At 38.6% G+C, this 23,984-nt stretch overlaps 2 protein-coding genes and 1 long non-coding RNA gene across 6 annotated transcripts in view; 2 read left to right on the plus strand and 1 right to left on the minus strand.

Moving 5' to 3' along the window:
* Window positions 1–23,577, minus strand: part of LOC136261384 (adhesion G protein-coupled receptor L4-like) — a 200,593-nt gene extending 177,016 nt beyond the window's left edge. Inside the window, exon 1 of the mRNA XM_066055389.1 lies at window positions 23,475–23,577. Within this exon, the coding sequence (XP_065911461.1) occupies window positions 23,475–23,491 (17 nt within the window). The 5' untranslated portion in view covers window positions 23,492–23,577. The remainder of the gene's footprint in view (window positions 1–23,474) is intronic.
* On the plus strand, window positions 6,399–7,443 carry LOC136249612 (uncharacterized). 2 transcript variants are annotated; one of them, XR_010698302.1, is made up of 4 exons: window positions 6,399–6,649; window positions 6,690–6,789; window positions 6,838–6,983; window positions 7,035–7,443. It is a non-coding gene; the product is annotated as an uncharacterized lncRNA (long non-coding RNA). The 2 variants fall into 2 exon arrangements; XR_010698301.1 differs by having other exon boundaries at window positions 6,399–6,789.
* On the plus strand, window positions 8,605–10,970 carry LOC136249621 (uncharacterized). Of its 3 annotated transcripts, none has more exons than XM_066041710.1 (8): window positions 8,605–8,829; window positions 9,603–9,835; window positions 9,896–10,238; window positions 10,290–10,393; window positions 10,445–10,492; window positions 10,547–10,597; window positions 10,646–10,734; window positions 10,789–10,970. In XM_066041710.1, exons 3-8 carry the CDS (start codon window positions 10,187–10,189, stop codon window positions 10,790–10,792), a joined length of 348 nt encoding a protein of 115 aa, XP_065897782.1. In that variant the 5' UTR covers window positions 8,605–8,829; window positions 9,603–9,835; window positions 9,896–10,186; the 3' UTR covers window positions 10,793–10,970. The 3 variants fall into 3 exon arrangements, with proteins under 3 accessions (XP_065897782.1, XP_065897773.1, XP_065897764.1); XM_066041701.1 differs by lacking the exon at window positions 8,605–8,829 and having other exon boundaries at window positions 9,427–9,688; window positions 9,737–9,835; XM_066041692.1 differs by lacking the exon at window positions 8,605–8,829 and having other exon boundaries at window positions 9,427–9,835.
* Window positions 23,578–23,984: the final 407 nt, after the last annotated feature.

Genomic DNA, 23,984 nt, shown 5'->3' on the forward strand with positions numbered 1-23,984 from the left:
ATTTGTAACTACGGAATTCTCTCTGTTGGTGTCCTTGTTTATACGCTGGCTGGATTGGAGGAAGTTGGGAAGGATGGTGTATTTCCCCACCTGCCATCTCCATTGCTGTGATGTGTTTGCCCAAAAGTTCTCGTAACTTGGCTACTGTCCAGTCCTCTTCTCCCTTCATCATGTATAACTGATATAGCACTGCTTTAGGTAACTTCTCTGTAATCAAGGCTACAAAGTGCCTGTGTTCAATGTCCTCACCCAGTGCTTCTAGGCTCCGCAAATGATACTCAATACTGTCATAGCACTGTCGCAACTTGCTAAGGTGGTTCGTTGCTGCAGGGAGATGGGTAAGATTACGGTAATGGGCCTCAATTATCAGCTGCGTATTCCCAAACCTTCTCTTCAGTACATCCACCACAACCTTATAGTTAGTATTTGACAGCTGGTACCCCAAGATAGCATCCAAGGCTTCACCAGTTAGTTTATATTTCAGATAATTCATCTTATCAATTGAAGAATACTTTCCTTTGTCAATCGTCACCTCAAAGGTGTCCCAAAATTCTTGCCATTTCAACAAATCCCGATTGAATGTGGGTATCTCAAGTTTGGGTGGCTTTGTAGAGGTTTCAGTAGGGGTGTGAGACAATATTGTATTGTATTATATTGTATTAATGCTTTACAGTGACCTGATAAGGTAGGTGTTGAGTGAGCTGAATTTAACCTATCTACCTGTTCTTGTACTTGTGTAACTGTTTGTTCTAACCCGAGAGTCTGTGTACTTTCCAATTCCTTACGCCTTTTTTCCGTTCCTTCTTTCATAACTTTCAGCTGTGAGATCTTGCTTATACAGTCATCAATCATTTCGCTCTCTTCGTCGAGTGTACTCTGGAACTGTTCGGACGCTGCAGTGTCTTCAGTTTGTTCTAACGCCTCTACTAATTTATCATTTGCGGTTTCTAATCTCGCGAGCTTTGTTTGTAAATTAAGTAACACCTTGCCGATCGATAAATTTAGCTTTAGCATTTCTGGCAGGTTATCACTCAGTTCTGCCTGCAGTAATGTACCTGCCTCGGTGTTCTCTTTAACCAGTGCTCTCTTTTCTCTCGTTCGGGAACTCTTCAAAGTCGAAATCGCTGGCATTTTGGCGATCTGTTGAAACTCAAAACAAAAAACCAAATCTTAACAAGTATTACCACTCGCCTTCTGGGGTATCGTTATCACGCAATATATGCCACGGTACCACAGCTTCTTTGTGTGAGGTTAAAAAACGGACAGGAGGCGGCGGTCCAACACTTAAGAGAGTCCCGGGTTTCGGCACCAAATGTCGCTACGGACAGTACGAGCGCTGGTTCACAATTCAACTTTATTCACAATATTAACCACTAACATAAAAACGTGTCCTTGGTACCATAATTAGAATAATAATAATAACTAGTTCAACTCGTTCTTATGACCTCACGTGATCTCATTCGCAATAGGGATTGCGACACCATCAGAATTCGCAACAACAAACTTTGTATCCTGAACAAACTACATGGCCAAATTATTAATCCTCTTTCATCCCTGCCCAACCTACACACAGTAAAACTGCAATGGATTCTTCCAGCAATTGACTAGTTCCTGATACACCAAACTGCACTCTTATTAATTTAGCTAATGATCAGAGCACTTATGATTATGATTACTGAAAACACAGTTACAAACTGATATGTTCAGGTAAGGAAAAAACATTACAAATCACATAGATGAGAGTCAGTTATAATTTATCTAAAAATACTTGTAGAGATTGGGATTCTATTGTGTCAGTTGGTAAATTGTTCCAATCGCGGATAGATTTGGGGTAATAGCTGAATTTATAATGATCTGTTCTAGCAAACGGAATCTCAAAATGGAAGGGGTGGTGGTGGCGGGTGGGATATGTGGTGTTGGTGAAATAATTTGGGACTGTTAAGACTGATGAGGAGTAAACAATGTTGTAGAATACTTTTAATCTAGTCACGTATCGTCGGTGTTGAAGTGATGGCCATTGTAGATCTGCTAACATAGATGTAACACTACTGTTATATCGGTAGTCTGACTTGACCCAACGAGCAGCACGTCGTTGTACCATTTCTATACTTTGTATCTCCTTCTGCAAGTAGGGGTCCCATACTGCCGATCCATACTCCAACAGTGGTCTCACTATACTGGTGTAGGCTAAACATTTAGTTTCTGCAGAACATCTATAAAGGTTACGTTTAACAAAGTTTAGCATCCTTGTTGCTTTAGAGATAACTTGATTGATATGAGGTGTAAATGACATTTTTGAGTCTAAGAGAATTCCTAAATAAGGGTGTTGGGTAACTCGCTGCAAAAAGTAATTTCTGATAGTATAGTTGAAAGTAGAGGAGGATGTTAGTCTACTACAGGTAAGTACCACACACTTGGAAGTGTTTAATTCCATTAACCAAGTTTCAGTCCACTTTAATATAATGTTGAGGTCATGTTGTAATAATAATTGATCTTGCTGACTATTGATAGTTCGATATAATATGCAATCATCTGCAAAAAGTTTCAAATGGGATGAGATGCCACACTTGATGTCATTAATGTAGAGCAAAAACATCAATGGGCCAAGAACAGTTCCTTGGGGAACACCTGACTGAACTTGCACAAAATTTGAATCATGTCCATTCACAACAACACGCTGTGTTCGCTGAGTCAGCCAAATCTTTATCCAGTCATAAGTTGTACCTTGAATCCCATAGTGAGAAAGCTTGTTTAAGAGTCTACAATGCGGAACTGTATCAAATGCTTTCCTAAAGTCAATGAAAATCATGTCTACTTGGGAAGTATTATCCATGGCCAATTGTACGTCTTCAACAACAGATATGAGCTGAGCCTCACATGAATGACCTGTTCTAAAACCAAATTGCTCGTCAATTAGTATGTTGTTGGTGTTGAGGTGCTCTGCAATGTGGTGATACATAATATGTTCTAATATCTTGCAACAAACTGAAATTAGTGAAATTGGCCGGTAATTGTTGGTGTTGCTTCTATCCCCCTTTTTAAACACAGGTGTTATGTTGGCTTTTAGCCAATCATTTGGTATATGTCTAGATGTTAGGGACTGGATAAAGATAACAGTTAGAATTGGAGCAATCTCTTTTGCACAAAATTTTAGAATCCTGGTAGGGATGTTGTCAGGACCAGATGCCTTACTTGGATCTAGAGTTTGGAGGAGGTTTTGTACACCATCACATGAAACTGCAATATCTGGAATTATAGGATGTGGAGTGCCGTCGCAGTTTGGTATGTCAGTGGTATTCTCTTGAGTAAATACAGACTGAAATTTGTTGTTTAGAACAGTAGCTTTTTCTTTAGAGCTGTTGATAGTATTACCATTTTCATTTAAAGGAGGTATACCATGTTGGTCTTTACGAATATTCTTTATGTATTTCCAGAAATTCTTGTGATTTGTCTTTTCATTTTCGTTGAATAGGTTAGTTTGATATTTGGTGTGAGCATTTCTAATACAGTTTGTGATTTTATTTCTTAGAATACGGTAGTCATTCCAAGCCTTTTCAGTTTGAAGAGATTTAGCTTTGCGATATAAACGAGTTCGACGGTTCATTAATCTTTTTATAGAAGGGGTAATCCATGGGAGGTTGTTTCTAGATTGTGGTGGTTTTTGAGGGATATGTGAAGTAATTGCATTGTTTATAGCTTGTTTAAAGTTGTTCCAATTACTTTCAACATCGTTGGAGTAGGGATTGCTTGAAAGAAATTGCAGCTGGAAGTCTAATATATCTGATTTAACACCCTCCATATTTCCTTTGTGGTACAGATAGATGGGATGGTCTATTTTATCAGACAGAGGTTTATTTGGTAATTCAAAGCAATAGAGAATTGCATCATGGTCAGAAATTCCTGGAGTTATTTCTACATTTGATATGAGACTGGGATGAGAACACAATATCAAGTCCAGTATATTGTTACCTCGAGTAGGTACACTAATAAGTTGTTCTAGACCATGATCATTGATAGTATCTACAAAAAGTTTGTTAGTGTCAGTGCCATATGTTGGGCTGGGATTGATGTGGGCATAGCCATCCTGCCATGAGATGTCTGGGAAATTGAAATCACCACCAACTAGCAAACATGGAGAGTTTTCAGGATCTTCAGTGTGCAGTTGTGATAAACAATTCTTTAAACTTATAATTGAACTACAAGAGTTATAAGGGGGCCGGTAAAGAGAGCATATATGCAATGGCTTTTGGTTATGAATGTGGAGTTTCCCCCAAATCATTTCGGCATCAGACTCACAAGAAGTAAGAGTTGTTACTTCAGACAATTGTAAGGAGTTTTTAAACCCGATAAATACACCACCACCACCAAGAGATCTATCTTTTCTAATAATTTTGTATGTATTTGGCAAAATCTCAGCAGATAAAAAGGACTCATCAATGTGGGATTCACACCCAAGAATAATGTCTATATTGTGATGTGATAGGATACTAGCAAGTTGATTTCTTTTACATAAACTTCGTAGGCTACGACAATTAATGTTCAATAATTTGAGAAAATGAGTTTCATTAGTATGGTTGATAAAAGGGTCCACAGTGCGGAGGTGGGTGTTCAAGTCTCCGACCTCCGCACTATCTTCCCGTTTTTTATTCGATACTGGTTACCATTTTTGTTTTTCTCAGCTAGTTGGGACCTTAAAGTTTTATTCAACTCTTGTTCCTTATAACACTTCCACTAATCTATGTGGTACTAGCACTGGAATTAACTGTAATAACTTGCATGCCCATAATCAATATTGTATCTCACACAATGCAAATGATCTACAGATTTGTCTGACTAATATGATTATTATTATTACTGAGCAGTCAGCCCTACTGGTGTGCTCAGATTTGCCCGAATACATGTAACACAATTACAATAATGATTGTAGTCCAGTTCTAAAAATGTCAGCATCTGCAACTTCAACAAGATCTACTGGTAAGGAGTTCCAATCATTAATTGTTCTTGAAAAATAACTATTTTGGTGTGCTGTGGTAGATACATGTGGTAAGATGTAGTGCAGTGGATGGTACTGTCTCGTGGATCGTGATGTTGGTAGGTAGTATGGAGGAATTGTAAGTGATATTTGTTGGTAAAAAATTTTGTGTAAAGTTTGTAGTCGGGATAATTTGCGGCGAGTCTGGAGAATTGGCCATGAAAGTTGATTTAACATTGAGGTGACAGAACTAAGTCTACCATAATCATTCATTACCCAGCGTGCTGCTCTTCGTTGTATTTTTTCTAGCTCTACAATATCTCCAGTTTTGTGAGGGTCCCAGACGTCAGATGCATATTCTAGTTGTGGCCTGACCATTGTTAGATAAGCAGATTCTTTAACTTGTTCTGAACATTTTTAAAGTTACGTTTCAGGAAATTAAGTGTTTTAGATGCTTTATTAACAATACTAGAAATGTGTGGTGACCAAGATAGTGATGTATTAAGGATTACTCCCAAGTAAGTATGTTGATCAGATAGATTTAAGATGTGATTATTGAGGGTATAGACGTGATTGAATGGTGTCAAGGATCTTGTACAACGTATGACAGTATATTTACTAACATTGAATCTAAGTTGCCAGGTGCTTGCCCATTCTGATAACCTATTCAGGTCTTCTTGAAGCATGTTGGTGTCTTTTGCACTGTTAATAACTCTGTACAGGGGCGTAGCTAGCCAGAAGATGATGGAGGGGCAGGCATGCCCCCACGAAACGCTCAAAATCACTCATGATTGCAAAAAGGGCTAATGACCCAGTGGTGGGCTAGCCAACATACGGTGTTGTATTATTTACAGCTTACACAGCTAGCTACGTAACTATTTCAGCACTGATAATCACTTATCAATGGTGATATATTCGTCGAGCATCATCGCACGTGCCACAACTGTACTCCAACAAATTCATCCACAGTCCGGTAGAACTCTGGTAGAACTATATTTTAGTACTAATACAAGTTACTTTACGTTCGCCACAACTTGTGCTGCAGTCCTAGCACACTGCTGACAGGATGACATGTTCACTCACTACACTCGGCGAAATTCAAATGCCACGTATTGCATGAAATCCCATCTGTGTTTCTTGCTAGCAGAACTTGTAAGCTTGTGACTGATCCGCCTGACTGACTGATAAATTACTGCACTGCCGTACAAAATCTAGTGTGATCAACTCGAGAAAATAAACTTGGTACATTTAACACTTTATCACCTCGTAGGCAGTAGGTTCGTAGCGTCATTTGGTCTCCTTCGTCACTTGTGAGTTGCGACTCCTGCCGCGGCGAGGTCCTTTAGAGCGGGTCACTCTTTAGATTCGAAAATGATGTACACTGATCACGTGAGTAATCTAGGCTAAATATAGAAGTGTGGCTCTAATATTTTCGTTCTGTGGATTCACGAGCAAGTCGAATGTTGTGTGTGCGCGTTCACTAGCAACCCCTGGTGATACCGCTGAGTAGCGCACATAATTTATAGTCATTTGCATGTCAGTTTATTACTGGTAAGCTTGTGACGGAGGTCTTAAAAAAAACACTACGGTGATGGGGGGGCAAATGCCTCCCCTTGCCCCCCTTGGCTACGTCTCTGACTCTGTAAAGTAGGCAATCATCAGCAAACAAGCGGAGTGGTGAGTTGATATCTTTAGTAATGTCATTAATGTACAACAGAAACATTAATGGTCTGAGCACTGTGCCTTGTGGTACTCCAGAAAGCACCGGTACTGGACTTGAGGATTCGCTATCTAACACAACACACTGGGAGCGATAAGTAAGCCAAGTTCGGATCCAATTGTAACTATTACCATTAATTCCATAGAATCTTAATTTGGTTAGTAGTCGCTGGTGTGGTACTGTGTCAAATGCTTTGGAAAAGTCTAATAGGATGATGTCTATTTGTTTTTGGTGGTCTAAAGCAAAGGAGATATCTTCATATAGTGTGATGAGTTGGGTTACACATGAATGGTTAGCTCTGAATCCATGTTGATTTTCAATTAATATGTTGTTCTGATTTAGGTGGTTCATGATAGAGTGATATATGCTATGCTCCATGACTTTAGCACAAATGGAGGTTAATGAAATAGGACGATAATTAGCAACATTACTACGACTACCCTTTTTATGTGCAGGACATATATTAGCGTTTAGCCAGTCATTTGGTAAAAGACTTGTAGATAGAGATTGAGTAAAAATTATATGTAATATCGGTGTTATTTCATCTGCACAGTGCTTTAAGATGTAAGGTGATATACGGTCTGGTCCACTGGCCTTGTGTTCATCAAGTGATGTAAGTAATTGGTATATTCCAGCTTGAGAAATAGATATATCAGGCATGTTGGGTACATCAGTATGATTATCCATAGTTGGTATTGTTGACAAGTTTTCTTCTGTAAAAACTGATTTAAAGTGACTATTCAAAGCATTAGCTTTATCCTTTGCACTATGAATTAGTTGATCGTCTACGAATAATGCAGGTATATCAGGTTTGTCTTGACGCTTGGCTCTGATGTATTTCCAAAATTGTCGTCGGTTACTACTAAAGGAGTTATCAAACAGTCTTTTATAGTAGTTGTCATGTGCTTCTTTCAATTTAGTGTCTAATGAATACCAGAAGTCTTGTCAACAAGCTATCCAACTTTCAAACTTTTGCTTTTTCATCTGATTATAGCATCTTGTGCATCACAGAGACTTTGTTGCCCTAAGATATATTTGACAATGAAATAATTTCCAATGGTTACAGCATTTATCGTAAGGATAGAGTTTCTAGAGGTGGGAGTGTTTTACTTGCTGTTAAAGACAATATCACCAGTAGACAATTGGAATCCCCATCTGATGTTGAAATCACAACTGTCCTCATTACCACATCACATCCATTTATAATTAGTGTCGTATACATACCTCCAAACACTTCTGATACTTACCATGAGTTACTACACAGTTATCTTACTAGCCTAGTAAATGATTATTATTATTATTATTATTATTAATGGACAAAAATTGCTTGGCAGTACAAGACTGTCAAACTAGGCCGCAGGCCTTTGAGAGTGCCCATATCTTGTTGTTCTCCATAAATCATCAAGATTCTTCTTAAACAATGCCATGGTCATGATCATTTGCTGGGTACCCAGCACAGGGTTGCATTCTTTGAAAAAACAGACAAAGAAATACGAAGTTTCGATTTCAAACTACCCTACCACCCAGGATAACCCCAATCGTTGTATACCTCCATCAGTTCCAGTATCATACACTCAATCCAACAACCCCCTCAAGCTATTTCACTTACCAACAAGAATCGATATTTACAAGTACTCTTTCTTACCACGAACAATTAATCAATGGAACCAAATACCTACTTCTGATATTGACAAGATTGACATTGAAACTTTTAAGAACAATCTGATTGGTATTGTGTGTAAATGTAATGGACATTAGCGTGTTGCCCCTGGTTGGCTTTGCTAATTAATTATACAACCAAGTACTAAGAATAATACGAAACGCGGTTAAAATTACGTCATAAATAAATAAATAAATAATTAAATAAATAAATAAATAATTAAATAATTAATAATTAATGTTTGAGAAAACTACGGGGCCTAGAGACATGAACTAACCGGGGATAGATTCGCCTGTGAATGAAGGCACAAACGTATAATTGTCGCTCCTGTTTGTGCTGATGACTTGACCATACGTGTAATTCTATATAACGCCCAGTACCACACCCTTGCTTAATTACTTACATATTGCACGAAGAAGATTAGTGATGCCCGTGCAGGTGAGCCAGAAGCCACTTGTGTAAACAAGAAGATTACAAGTAAGTTTTTATGTTTGTAACATCTCAAGTCTCCATGCCAGCTGCCAGTGGATTCATTCACGTAAATAAACAATACAAGAAAACATTAAACTGACATATGCCACGCTCTTTACAATAAGCTTACAGTTACATATAAAATACAAGTAAACAATTTTGTCTTGTGCAGCTGGCATGGCGAACTTTCTTTGTGTTGGTGTCAGGCAATTCAATACGTGCTTAATCTTTTTTGCTTTCACCTGGCGTAGCTACTAGGCTCTAGTGGCTTGGCTGTCTTCCTTTATCTGGTTTATCTGGCTTGCATACGCCTACAGCATTGTGTAGCTATCTCCTGAAAGTTGTGTATGCATAACTATGGTGTGTCACCCATCACTGTGCCATTGCTACATCACTGATGAACCTTACTTAGCTCTACACTGTTAAAACAGGGGAGTAACAGTAACTATGGGAGTAAAATATTTTACTCTAAAAGGGGAGTTCGGATTACTAGGAGAGTAACAGTAACCCACTAAGGGTAAAGAGAACTCCAAGTAAGTGAAAGCACCAAACTGAAGAGTTCCCATTACCAGCTAGCTAGTAGTAATATATATACAGCTAGCTAGCTAATGAGGCCACATAGCTGAACTGAATGATGAGCCACTTATAGCTGTCTCACTATGATATTTTCTCCATTAACTAGCCAGTTCAATTTTAGCCACTCAATGTAAAAAGGAAAGTAATTATTTAGGTTTCCTTTTCAATGGCAGCCATTTAGCTACTCATGTTTTATTTTACAGACTAACCAAGACATAGTGAAGGAAACAGACAGTACGAAAGCAGGAGGACGAATTGTTACTCAAGAGTCAATAATATTTTGAAATACGTATGTATAATTATTAAATACCATTTCTATTACAAGCGCATTATTTAGAGTGAAGAGTATTACCATAGAAACGGCTTCTTTAACAACAGATCCATGTTGAGTAGTTGAAAGCGGTTTGTTTCTCTGAGGAATTGTAGTGCTTAAAAGGTGATACTAAAGTGTTTACTTGTTACTGGACGTTCACTATCTCGTTCATTCTTTCTTCAGGCACGTTTGAGCTCATATCTGAGTCGTCTCGTGTGACACGCCGGGTTTATTAAACTGGCTCCAACGGAAGTCACCACTGCTCGTGAGGGTTTAGGCGCCTTATCGTGACACAGGAGAAATAGTTCAAGACTCAGGGAAAGAGAATAAAATTCGGTGGACTCAGCCGTATCACTGACTAGTACGTACAGTATTCAGCCCACTCACCGCTAGCTACTAGAATTCAGTGTGTAAGAAGTTGAAGACTTGAGGGAGGAAAGGAAAGCCACCTAGCTTAAACATGGCGTACATATCATGTCCGTCTGCTTTCAGTTGACGTTAGCAGCTGGACACAATGATATTGCTGGTAAGGTCAGTAGCCTGTATCATTGTCAGTGTCTTACATAATTACATGCAGATTCACTGGAATTAACTAGTAAGATATATTGTCTGCAGTTAAAAAGAATCTTTATGATACAATGTACATTGTGTGTCTTCGACTTCATCAACTTTCCAAGACCTGTAAGGAGATAATGTTTATATAGTTACGTAAGCACATATTTACTTTTTTAGCACGGATGTCTCAATGTCACTGAGAACATAGAATTTAAACAACATCTAGTAAGTGTGTTAACATACAGTGACTGTGCATCAATTTGTAAACATATATTACAGGTGCCGCAAGAAGTCAGTGAACAAGTAGACAAACAAAATGATGAACTCCAGGTAGCAAAAATGTGCTGTTTTGCATGATAGCAACTATACTTATTTTAGTTTACACTACCAATGCTGCGTGCTGGTCTGGCAGAATTGTTTTTACAACTTTGTTGGCAACTGCATGTGATGTACCTTCAGTTGTACAGGTAACAAGTGTGTGATTTTTGAATATTTCTTTACTATACTGCTATTTACTACAGCTGATAATATGTCATGTGACAGGCAGTAACTCCAGTGAAGTGGCAGTGAAGCGTCGTTTGCTGATGATGAAATGAAGCCTTGCTACCGATCTCTTGAGTGACTTTCCAATATTATAAAGCTGGATATTGTAAATATTTTGTTACAGTTTTGCTGTATATCTTTAACATCATTTGAGATTTATACGGAGTCATTTGTAGGATTTTATGGAGTAAAGAAAACACCTTGCATGCTTATGTGAACTCTCCTAGAGTAACTAAAACTCCCTACAATAGATTTTTCAAAGGGTTCCTATTACTCCTTTGCAGGTTGTTAGTTACTCTCCACAAAAATATAGGGGTGTTAAATCCTCCCTACACTGGGAACTCCCCTAGGGGAGTAACAGTTACTCCTTATTTTTAACAGTGTAGTTGATGTTGATATGCATTGCTGTATATGGGCTAATAATTATTATCTGCATGGTGATGTTGCCTATAATGTATTGCTGCATACAATACTGCAATAATGTATAGTTCTCTCCTGTATGATTTGTATACATATACTTTGTACACATCACTGCGCCATTACCACACCAATGATGTACTGGCACTTAGCTACTGGTGGCCTTTAGTTACGATGCCACTATTGTGTTATATCTGTCACTACTGTGACATATTGAGCTGATTTGGGGATAATGCATTCACCACCTAATAGCCTCACCGGGGGGCTGTCACGTTCAGGGTTGGTGTATGTACTTGGTTGTATGTGACGCGGTCCTAGTAATAATAATAATAATAATAATAATAAAGAGAAGCGAACTCTTGCTCATAGTGTTTCGATAACGTTGGGTGTATAGTCTGTTTATGCTGTTAGTTAGAAAATATCTGAGACTTTTCACCATCTGGGTGACGAGCGTAAAAATTTTCTGAGCATTGATTTGTGTCACGCTTTCTAGCCATTTCCAGTGCTTCTATTTATTAATCAGCAGGACCCTCCAGGGGTATAATGCTGATGTGCAATTACATGTGTACAATTTCAATTAGTTACTTAACTATAATATTATAAGTATGTACAATTACGACAAGTTACTTAATTATATACGTATGTACAATTACAATACTAAACTATAAAAATATATACAATTACGATAAGTTACTTAGCTATATACATAGAAAGGGCTAATTTTTGCTTAAATTCTTCAACACAGTCAGTCTCAATAATCTCATCATCTAATCTATTCCATTCTGGTACAGTTCTTGGGAGGAAGGAATATTTATATACATCAATTCTTGGTTGGTAAGGTACTAGTTTAAAGTTGTGTGAGTGTCGGGTCCGTTATACAGTAGATTTAAATGGGAGGTAACAGTTCGGTATAATTAATAATTAAATCATGTAGTACTTTACATAGTAAAACTAGTCTAGCTGATTTGCGACGTTCTTGTAGTGTAGGCCATTGCAAGTTTTCAAGGATGTTATTGATGCTGTCTCTATTATTTCGTCTCCATGGTTGACCTGTGACAAAACGAGCAGCTCTATGTTGGACCATCTCTACTTTATTTATGTTGGTTTGGTGATATGGATCCCATATTGGGGAACAATACTCTAAAATAGGCAAGACAAATTGTTTATATGCTAGCTCGCGTAGATGGCTAGGAAATGCTGAAGATTTTGTCGCAAAAAAACCAACAGCTCTGTTTGCCTTATTGCAGATGTAATCTATATCTAATCCAAAACAGCCAAGCTGTTAAAAAGGAGTGCGGCCCTCAAAAAGGCTATGGTGAAAAAAGATGTGAAATCCAAGGTGGCGATGGTAGGTTAATGGTAAAAAAATTAATAACGACAATCCAGGTGAATTTTTGTGCCGCTTGGCCTTGGCACAAAATTCACCTGAATTGTTATTATTAAAATTTTTACCATTAGCCTACCATCACAGCCATTTCTTGGCCGCCACCTTGGATTTCACATCTTTTTTCACCATAGCCTTTTTGAGGGCCGCACTCCTTTTTTACAGCTTGGCTGTTTTGGATTAGATTTCATTTCTTTTTGTATTTGTATACCCCAAAGCCAGCCTATGGCCGGCTTTGGGACTTTTTAACCTGTCTTTTTTTCTTTGCCACAGGAAGAAGAAAAGATGAAGCAGATGTACTTTAAATATTTCTGATTTTATCAGTAAATGTACAAATTATATAATTACATAATACATAATATATTTATCGCAGAACTCTCCATGGTGGTTTCTTTGTATCTGAATACTCTACAAGGTGACTTCTTCTAGCTGCTCTCTCTATAGGGTGAATTGTTTGTAGCTGAACGATCTGCAAGGTAACTTCTTCTATCTACAGGGTGATTTGTTTGTAGCTGAACTCTCTGCAAGGAAACTTCTTCTAGCTGATCTCTCTACAGGGAGATTTGTTTGTAACTGAACTCTCTACAGGTGATTTATTTTCAGCTGAACTCTCTACATGATGGTTTCTTTGTAGTTGAACTCTCTACAAGGTAACTTCTTCTAGCTGATCTCTCTACAGGGCAATTTGTTTGTAGCTGAACTCTCTACATGATTGCTTCTTTTATTTATTTTAATACTTTTTTGTAGTTGAACTCTCTACAAGGTAGCTTCTCCTAGCTGATCTCTCTACAGGGCGATTTGTTTGTAGCTGAACTTGCTACACCAAGTTGGATTTCGTGTTATAACTCCGTGGTTTTAAGTCTGATTCTTCTACACCATTGAAGAGCCTTTCTAAGATGATTACTCCATCTGTACAGCGATTTTCAAAGCATTACCCCAAGCGGTTTATCTGGTAGGCGTGACAAGTAGTCGTTTTTTATTAGCTAATGTAGATTGCGTAATTGTTACACACTGTTGGTTTTTTCGTTGTATCTTCCTGGTTTTTAGCTCGATTTCTTTAAAACCGCGAAAGGTTTGAGGTTCAATAGTTAATCTATTCACCTACCGATTTTCAGCTTCTTCCCATACGCGGTTTACCCTGTAGGCGTGACAACATATTGGTGTTATTTTTCGTGAATAATTGCTCATGCCTCCTTGCCTGTTAATCGTATTCCAGCCACAATTGGTACCTAGATGCGCCTTTATACTGCCCTTCTGTGGGCCAAATTTCAAGGCAATCGGATATTGTGTTCGCGTTTTATAGCAGTTTTTGTAAGTGTGCGAAAAGAGGAAGAAAAATAAGAAGAAAAAAACGAAGAAACTAAGTCAATTTTTGAAGTTGTATATCTCGGGAACGCTTGAAACGATTTCGCTCAAATTTGGAATGTGGAGTGCTGAAGTTTGAGGGCATGTCCACAGCAAACACCGTCTTGCTTCATCAAGGCAGCACAGAGCTACAGAGTTGCAAAAATTGTGTTTTCTTTCTTCCTGTCAATATACTCACGGATGTTGCGCGCCGGCTTCTTGGGCCGCACGACACAATACCGTGTGTTTTGATTCTGCAGCCACAGCAATCATTACTTATTAACTAAAACCATGACAAAATATGTCCCTAAACGTTTGGTAGCAGTGGTTGTCAATTAGTATTTCATTCACAGCTTGCACGCCTCGCTCTAAGTTATGCATCAAGGAAGTCATCAAAATCACTGTAAAGTGCTAATAATAATAGTATTATTAGTATTATTTATTAATTGGTATAAGGAAGACAAAGTCTTATAAAAACCAATCTCAAGTACATCTAAATAAAATCAAACCGGCGGTCATATAAAAATACATCTAATTTAGTCTTAAAGATCAGTACATTAGGTGCAGATGCAATTTCATGGGGTAAGGTGTTCCAATCATTGACGATTCTCTGTGAAAAACTATGACCTCTAATAGTAGTGTTGAAGCGATTTTTGTAAAGTTTGAGTCCATTAGATCGGGTGGGGTTGGTATTAACAGTAAAAAAATAGTCTTTGTCCACAGATACTAAATTGTTCAGGATTTTGTATAATATAATAACAACATTTACAATTAACATTGATACTTACTTAGTTAATTAATGTAACCACATGTATCTCTAATGCTATTTTCAGCTTTGTATATGTATGGTTTGGTTAATTAGCTAATTCAATAAAAATAATAATAAAATCGTCCAAATTTGACTTCACCTCTCATGCTCCACAGCTGCTTCAAATCTTCACTAGATCACCCTACATCACCATTATGCTGCAAAACATCCCAAAATAAACCGAAAAAAGCACAATTTTTTTCATTTTAGATTCGAGCTTTCGAGCTTGGTGCAAGTTCCTGGTGAGCTGCTGGTATATACTGCATCATATTAAATCATAGAAATACAAACTGCTACTATACTGGCTGCCAAACGTTTTAACTATCATTTAAACAAAATCAGGTGACTAGTATGGCATCATAAGTACTGGAAAGGACCTTGGCACTATTGAGAGAATCCCTTGAAATGACGCACGAATTTTGACGCTTTTCACCCAGGTGGTGAGAAGGCTCAGATCCTTTCCAGACTAACAGTATAGACAGACTATGCATCCAACCTTATCAAATTACTACGAGGAAGAGTTGACTTTTCTTGTCTTGACTGGTAGGGCAGTATGAATTTGAAAGTTCGTGTTTCGTTTTCTGCTTTTTGAAAGAAAGCAACCCTCTGCCAGGAACCCAGTGAATCATTTGCTTATTACCGTGCGTACTTTTAAACTACATATGGGATCCATACCAGCAAACATCCATCCATAAGCTAGAAATGCTACAGCATCGTGCTGCACGGTTTGTATTAAACATACCTTGGAGGAGGAACCACAGAGACAGTATAACCGACATGCTAATGACGTTGAAATGGCCATCGCTTGAGAATCGTAGAGGACATTCACGTTTAATTCTGCTATTTAAGTTCGTAAACAAGTTGATACATATTCCTACCCAGTATTTGCCAGTGCCATCCCCCTTAACAACTACCAGGGCTAACCACGTCCGTTCAAAATGTCGCCAAGAGACTCCTAGTCATTCTAATTTATTGTGTCAGCAGAGCCATACCAACCCAAAGCAATTCTGGAGGTGGATTAATACAGTGAAAGGCTATCGTAATCCCATCCCTCCACTCCATGACTCTGGTAATACAATCACCAAAGATTTTGACAAGGCAACATTGTTTAATAGATATTTCTGCTCAGTTTTCACCAAGGAAAATACCTCTAATCTTGACTCACTAACTTCTGAATCCTCACATCCTACTATCATCGACTCAATCTCTATAACACCTGAAGAAGTTCATGCTGAACTGTGCCACTTGAGTGTTAACAAAGCCTGTGGCCCTGATAATATTACTTCATTTCTACTGAAAAATGCTGCAGATTATATTTCCATTCCTCTTTGTCACTTATTCAACAAATCACTATCAACAGGTACTCTTCCCTTTGACTGGGTTTCAGGAAATATTGTTCCGATACACAAGTGTAATGACAAGCATAATCCTAGTAACTACACTGTTAAAATTCAGGTGTACCAAAAGCACCTTTAGGGGTGTCCAGTTGCATGTTTAAAAACAACTCCCTTCAGGTGTTAGAAAGGGTGCTGTGGTGACACTTAGAGGGTGTGAAAGAAGAGTGCTAAGGTGCTGCAAGAAATAACACCAGAGTGTAAAAGTGCTACAAGAGGTGTAAGTCCAGGGTGTGTGGTGGGGTACACTGTTAATTTCCAACACTTTTGTGGGGGTGGATCTCCTCCTATACCTTCATTTTCATTGATAATATATTTAGGAAACACATATTATGACCTGTGAAATACAGTAATTCAACATGATTACAAGTACACTTACTTGCTTGTCTTTCTACACTTCATATGTAAGTTGCAATTTGTACTTATAACGTAACTACCAAAGAAACTTTTAATTGTGGGATTTCATTCACAGAAACACCCTTGTAGGTGCAAAGGGTGTTTCCATTACACCTCATCAATGAAATATAGTTGTATTGATTATCATAATTATACAGAAGTGCAGCACTTCATGCATAATAAACAAATTTCCTTTAGCACAATGTAAAAGCATTTATGCAGCTATTGTTTGGAAAACCAATCCATATTAATGACCGAATTTGACAAAATAAGGCTTACACACACATCCACTTTATGACTTTGAAGTACCATAACTCATTCATTATGTAGGAGTATGCCATTAGTTTCCAATTTTGAACTGGTATTTTACTATGCTATGGAAGGACTTTGTACAAATGTTAGGCCAATAGCTTGCTGAGTAGTCAAGTTACAGCTGGTTAAAGTCAGACAATTGGATGTGTGTAGAAGCCTTGTTTTGTCAAATCCGGTCACATATTTATTTTAGAAGTTTTGAGATAAATGGTTTAGATTTAAAATTGCCAAAGCACACATATGAAATTACACCAGAGATGCATCAATTTATTACCTTTCAGATACTTGAGTATTCCTGCCAAATAAGAAAGAAAATCAGATAACTTTAATGAGTGAGCTAGCTAGCTCACTACAGTAAAATGCATATTTGTGCATATGTGATGAATTAGATAATGTCTTGATTGGTGTTCAGGGGCTGTTTACAGCACAGTCCACAAGTGCAGTCAGCGACTAAATGTGATATGCATGAAATGTACTTAGGTGGGGTAAGTAATATGTAGGAGATAATAGTTCACATTTGCTATTTAATGAGGCAAATTTGAACTATCATCTCCTACACATCACATACACCACAGGAGTTCACACTATGTACAACATGTTTGGAGCATATCGCATACACATGACACTTTTTTGTAGTGGAGGTAGAATCACAGCTGCTCACAAAGGAGTGGAAGGTGGGCTGTAAAGGAGTGGGAAATAAAGACTGCAATTGAAATCCAGACATGCATGAGGTTACAGAGCTGTGCTGGCTCCTAAGTGCCTGGTATATATGCCGCAAAAGTAATTATCAACACAGAATAATAATGTTGGGCAACTAAAATAGGCCATCCACCAATTCCTGTCAACCCAAGACAGTCAACCTTACCAAGGCCAGAAATTTCCATTAAACTTTTCACACCACCTGCACCATTAAAGCCAGCGTCAAGTAGTTTGAGCTTAAAACCATGAACTAGTATGGTAGTATGGCAATACTCTGGTATTTGATTTTGTCTGATATGCAATTTGTATCAGTTTTGTAAAATCTGATACTATTAATAGCTACTATTATATTTCACTTGAAACTGCAGGTGTTCATCTTGCATGATAATTCAGGGCAGGTGCTGTTGTCATGGGGGCCGATAAATCACTTGGCCCATAAATAAGTTGCAGTCAAGTGTTTCTGCCACACTTCTAACAGTGTTAGTAACTGTATGCGATTACATGTACATTACACCCTATCATGAGGTGTTAGACCTCTGTTTAGGGTTTCTAATGAACAATTAAGGGTGTTTACAAAATGGTAACACCCAACAAGTGTGACTATAAACCTCTTATGGTGGTAATTATTTTCAAGGGTGTTGCAACAACACCCCCTTGATTTTTAGAAAATCATAGGTGTCATGGTAGCACCTAAGTTTTAACAGTGATCAGTCTCACTTCTGTTGTAATCAAAGTTTTTGAGCATATTTTGCACCGACACTTAGTTTCTGCTTTGGAGCGTCATCAACTGCTTAGTCCTTCTCAATCTGGCTTCAGAAATAAAAGATCTACTGTAACTCTTCTGACTGAGGCTGTTGATGATTGGTCTCAATGTTTAGAACAACGAAGCACTGTACACTGTCTACTGCTTGACTTTGCGAAGGCTTTTGATTTTGTACCACATGAACACCTTCTGCTTAAGTTAAGCTCTCTAGGAATTCATGGTAAAGTACTGTCATGGCTTAGATTTTTTCTAACTAAAAGAAAACAAAGAGTGGTAATCAATGGTACTTTTTCAGATTGGGCCATTGTTACTTCTGGGGTTCCACAGGGAACTGTCTTGGGTCCACTTTTGTTTTTGATTTACGTAAATGATTTGGCTTCTGTTGTAAAACACTCCACTGTTAAAATGTTTGCTGATGATGTTTTACTTTATGCTCCAGCTAACACTCTCAAGGAATGTTTTTCCCTACAAAATGACCTCACTGCCATTTCTTCTTGGGCTAGTCGCTGGCAATTAAAGTTAAATCCCACCAAATGTGAAGCTTTGATGATTACTAACAAACGCAAACCAATTCCATTTACATACTCCATTAACCATCAACCTATTTCATGGAGTAATCCTGTGAAGTATCTTGGTGTGCAGGTAGATTCCAAGTTAAACTGGTCTAAGCATTGCAAGTATGTTGTCAGTAAGGGCACCAAGTCTTTGAACTATTTACGTAGATCAATGTTTGGTTGCAGCCGTGCTGCTAAGTGTGCCGCATACAAAGCTATCATCCGGCCAACGCTAGAGTATGCTGCAGTAGTATGGAATCCCCATAATTTGGGAGATATCCAACTACTAGAGTCCCTACAAAAGCGGGCAGCTCAATGGATCTTTGGGAGTCGCTGGAGTCCATCTACCAGCTCTTGGACCATTTCTTCGAATGATTGTTGCTCCCAACTTCACCTTCCTTCTCTCCAGTCAAGACGAAGTTTCCTTTTGGTCAGTTTCCTCAATGACATATATCACCAGCAAACATCTATTACATTTAATAGTCACTGTTCATTTAATTCCATAGCATTTACCAGAAGTCACCATCTTTCACTAGTCCCTCCACAGTCCACCATTAATTCTAGGAGATATTCTTTTTTTTGTCAACACAACTTTCTTCTGGAACACTGTGCCATTACATATGCTTGAAGACAGTAATCGAAAGTCTTTCCGGCATCACCTTTATAATTACTTATGTGTCAAGTAACTTCTTAATCACTGTTTTGTGTTTTGTTGTGTACTGTTTAGTTTGTAGTATACTGTAGGTATATGTATATGTATGTTTGTTTTTTGTAGGAGGACACCTTGTACAGGCTTTGCCTTTTGTGTATGCCTTCCTTTTTGGTAAATTCATAATAATAATAATAAAGTTTATGCAACAGTATGCCAGAACGCACCGATATCTTTATTCATTTCTGCCAAGGACAATCCCTGACTGGAATAACTTGAATATTGAGAATTTAAGTAATTGTAATCTGGATTTTTTAAAAGGATTATTTATCTAGTTAATCACTTACATGACCTTTTTTTGGAAAATTAACGTTATACCCTTGGACTGTGAGATGATTGACGGAAACTGCAGTCAAAGACAATTCGTAGTGGCGTTGTTGTAGAATCTTTCTCTACACCATGATGTGGGATGTAATGGACGCCTGGTTGTGGGCCGGACTGATCATCAACATGCTCGATAAAGCCCCTAGCTTCCTGTTCACTGATGATCTGGTGATAGATTTTCAGCAGATCAGGGGTTTTGGACAGACGCTTGACTAGTTGACGTGTTCTCTGTTTAGCTATGGTAAAGTTACTTGGTAGGTCAGGATGGTCTGGTTTCCAATGGAATCTAGCCACGTATGCTCCGTCCAGATCTCTAGTAACACAAGATGATGTGTACTGGTCTAGCACGTTGTCACTTAAGTTGTCAACAGGGGTCACTCCCACAGATTCTAGGTCCCAGAAACGTTCTAGGTTGAACTCACGTTGTGTAAGAGCCAGCATCATGACACTGTTAGTGCTGATTAGGAATTGACCAGTTGTTGGAGTTGGTCCTGAGAGTAGGTAACCTACTTTGGATTCCACTGCTGTTGGTCCATCACCTCGTACAATAGCATCACCAACAATGTCCAAATTGTGGTCTGCACCCACAAGGAGGGAAACATCAAACTCCTTATCTGCATTGAGTGGGTGGGCTAGGGGGAGGTTATGAAGGTGTGGGAGGTGGGAAACATTAAATGTCACTGTGTTCTGTAATGGTGTGGCAATCCGGGGGTACTACAAGCACAGTTAGTGGTATGGATTGACCGGTCATAGTAATTAGATTTACCACAGCAACATTTACCTGACGATTCAACTGACACTGTGCCTCAAAGGATGATACTGTTATGTCTTCCTTGCGGTAGGACTGTACAGCTAAGGTGTTAGCAAGTTCTTCAGCAATGAATGATCTCTGGGAGCCTTCATCGAATAACACATTAGCTTTTATAGAGTTTGTACCATTTCTGACAGTTGTTATCGCAGTTTTGAGAAGACAAACAGTGTTCTGTGGCATTGGAACAGTTACTGAAAGAGAGGCAGTGTCAGTTGAATTAGAGGTTGTGGGGATGGCAGGTTGACCATGTACTGGGTTGGCTGGCTGTCCGGTGTTAGTGGAGCGGACAGATGTCTCAAAAGTGTTGTCACTGTGCTGTCCATTAGTACATAGGCTGGTGTGATGCTTTCGTTGGCAGGTATGGCAGCGATGTCTCGAGTTACATTGAGACACCTTGTGGTGCCCTAAACAATTGAAGCAGAGTTTATTCTGACGTACAATCTCACACCGCTGTCGTGGGTCCTGAACTGATTCACACATGGAGGGAAAGTGACAACTTGCACAAAATGGACATCGTGGTTTGCTCTTGCCTGCTGTTATAGATTTCTTAGCACTGGTAAGGAATGAAGCAGTTGGTGGGATCGGGGAGGTACGTGATTCTGTTGATGATCCCAACTTTCTTGGCCAAGCCTTCAGCTGAGACGTAAAATATCCAGATTACAAGCACTTTTTAAAATTATACATCAAGATTATTCACTGTCAATTCCTCCTCATTTTATTTCAATGACAAGATCCACCAGACTATATCACCCACATCGTTTTATTCTACCAAATTCATCTACCTATGCATACCAACAGAGCTTTTTCTCCAGATCAATTAAGGATTGGAACAACTTACCATCTCCCATCATTGAGAGCAACAATATTGACTCTTTTCAGCGGAACTGCAAACATTGTATGGAACTCAGTAACTGTAATCTTTGTAACTACGTAGCTAAATTCATTTTATGATTGCTTTTTTCCTGAGCATATCAGCTGTGCTGCCTGCTCAGTAACAATAATAATAATAATAATAATCCCATTTCCAGAATATGAATTTCGTTGAGAACAGCAGCTTGCAATTCTGTGATGGTCCATTTCTTGTTGCCATGGGCTCTGACTAAGTTCTGCTTGGTCTTGGCTGGCAGCTTTCCAAGAAGGATCGTTACAAGTAGACTGCCATAGGAATCCTCCAGTTCACCTAGTGTTGCTAAGCTGCGAATGTGCCCTTCAGTGGTGTCATAGAATTGTCGCAAACTGGAGAGAGAGTTACTCGGGTTGGTCAAGTAAACAAAGGCTTGCATGTGTGCTTCAACTTGTTTGTACACCTGTCCAAATCTGTCCTTCAGCAGAGTGACGGAATGTCCATAGTTGTCATTAGTTAACTGGAAACCAGCAATAACTCGGGCGGCATCACCATGGAGCTGTGCTCGAAGATAACTGAGCTTTTGCACGCCTGTCAATGAAGTGTTACTGTGGACTGCTGCCTCAAAACAGTCCCAAAAAGTCTGCCAGACTAGGGGGTCACCATTGAACTGCGGTAATTCTAGTTTGGCGAGGCGAGTTACTTGTGGTAGAACAGCAGATGGAGGTGATGTGTGATCACATGACGTGCGGACTTCTGTAGTTGTAGATATTGTGGACCTAAGGCGTTGAGTAATTTTCGCCTTGGCTGTAGATATGGAAGAGTTTATTTCTTCCATCTGTAGTACCTCTGCTTCGATCTTCTCCTCATCTGTTGTAGCCTCCAGTATCTTCGCATCTAACCCTGAGATTAATTCTTGTTTTCGCTGGAGTTGCTCGTGGAGATCCTTCAAGGTTGCGACGTTATCGTCAGTAAGCTCCTGTGCATTAATTAGAATCTCGGGTAAACTCTGTAGTAGCTTTGTGAGATGCGCTCTGAATCCTCGTCTAGATGAAACCAGTCTCTTGAGTTCCGCCATTGACCACAGCACCAATAATGTAGCGGGGTTATGACAATATAGTCGGCGTACCTGTCACAGCACCAAAATGTCGTTGGTGCAATCCTCCCCTATTCCGCCATCAAAAGTGCTCCTGTGGCCTTGGTGCAATCAGAGACTCAGTTTTTGATTTAATTGTTTAACTGTTATTTGTATGTTCTAATCTTATTTTCTTTATGTCTTCAAAAAAAATGTCGTTGGTAGAATTACAGTACGCCGAGGTTCCACTTACGATTGGCGGAATAGGGGAGGATTCAAGACTACTCACGAAGCAAGCCCCTCGTGTTAATACCACAATCGAACCAGTTCTTATCACGTGTACAGACATGCGCACACAACATAATAGTGTTACATACATAATAAGTGTGTGTGTTCTACAGTTCATCTTCCGCGACATGCTAATCAATAAATAAATAAATAAATAAAATAAATACAATAACTCTAGATAATACCTAGCTAAGTAGCGAGTTTTATCCTGTTCTTTGTGTCGAGTACGAAAATTTTAAAATAATTTTTGCATCCCACGGCGAAAATAATACTAAAGTTGATATTTCTGTGAAGACAACAATCGTGCCTCCGTTTTCATGGTGGATCTAGTATAAATGGGATACTACAATGAACATCCCACAATGGTAGGGGGGTCGATTTTAAAAATTGATTTTCTTTTCGGATTGCAGACCCTAAAGTCTACGCATACATACTATTATTATTGGTAGCTAATACTGTGCAGACCTCTACTAGAGTATAGTGCACAGGTTACAACACGTACTGCAACACATTGCCAGTAAACTATAATAATATATACGTACTTGATCATAGCTCCCATAGCCGATAACTGTTGCAATTAAACTTAGATCGAGTTGTCCAAATACAAGTAGCTAGTTATCTGACAGGTATAGGTAGGTAGTTGCTTCACGCAGAGAAACTGTCACATGCAAGCTCGTGCAGTATTTATAGTGGCAATTTCATACCTATCATAATTCAGATGTTATTGATAAGTGGAATAAAGATAAAAAATAAACTTAGTTGTTGTGAAACAGTCAACATTGAAAGTGTAGATGTAAAGGTTGAATCTGGCAAGTTCTAGAACTTTCTTCAGAATTGTGTATAAATAGATAGTGTAGCATGTACATCTGCCTGGTGTTATTGTACTCCTGGTGTGTTGTTGTTATTTTGCTGTTGCTGCTGTATTTTTTATTGCTGTTGATTAAAGAGATTCTTAATCAGATAGACTGTGTATAGTTTCTCTGGAAATAGATTTGGGCTCATTATTTTTTATTTTATTTTTATTTTTATTTTAACTGCTTTTTAATGCAGGC

This window comes from Dysidea avara, chromosome 1 (genome assembly GCF_963678975.1).
Source record: "Dysidea avara chromosome 1, odDysAvar1.4, whole genome shotgun sequence".
Classification (NCBI taxonomy): Eukaryota; Metazoa; Porifera; class Demospongiae; order Dictyoceratida; family Dysideidae; genus Dysidea; species Dysidea avara.

Excerpts from the sequence above, each read along its gene's own strand:
- LOC136249621 (XM_066041710.1), top strand. The coding sequence starts at position 10,187 with ATGTCCGTCTGCTTTCAGTTGACGTTAGCAGCTGGACACAATGATATT. Across the intron at positions 10,493-10,546 it reads TAGAATTTAAACAACATCTA|GTGCCGCAAGAAGTCAGTGA; the intron begins GTAAGTGTGTTA and ends CATATATTACAG. Across the intron at positions 10,598-10,645 it reads AACAAAATGATGAACTCCAG|TTTACACTACCAATGCTGCG; the intron begins GTAGCAAAAATG and ends TACTTATTTTAG.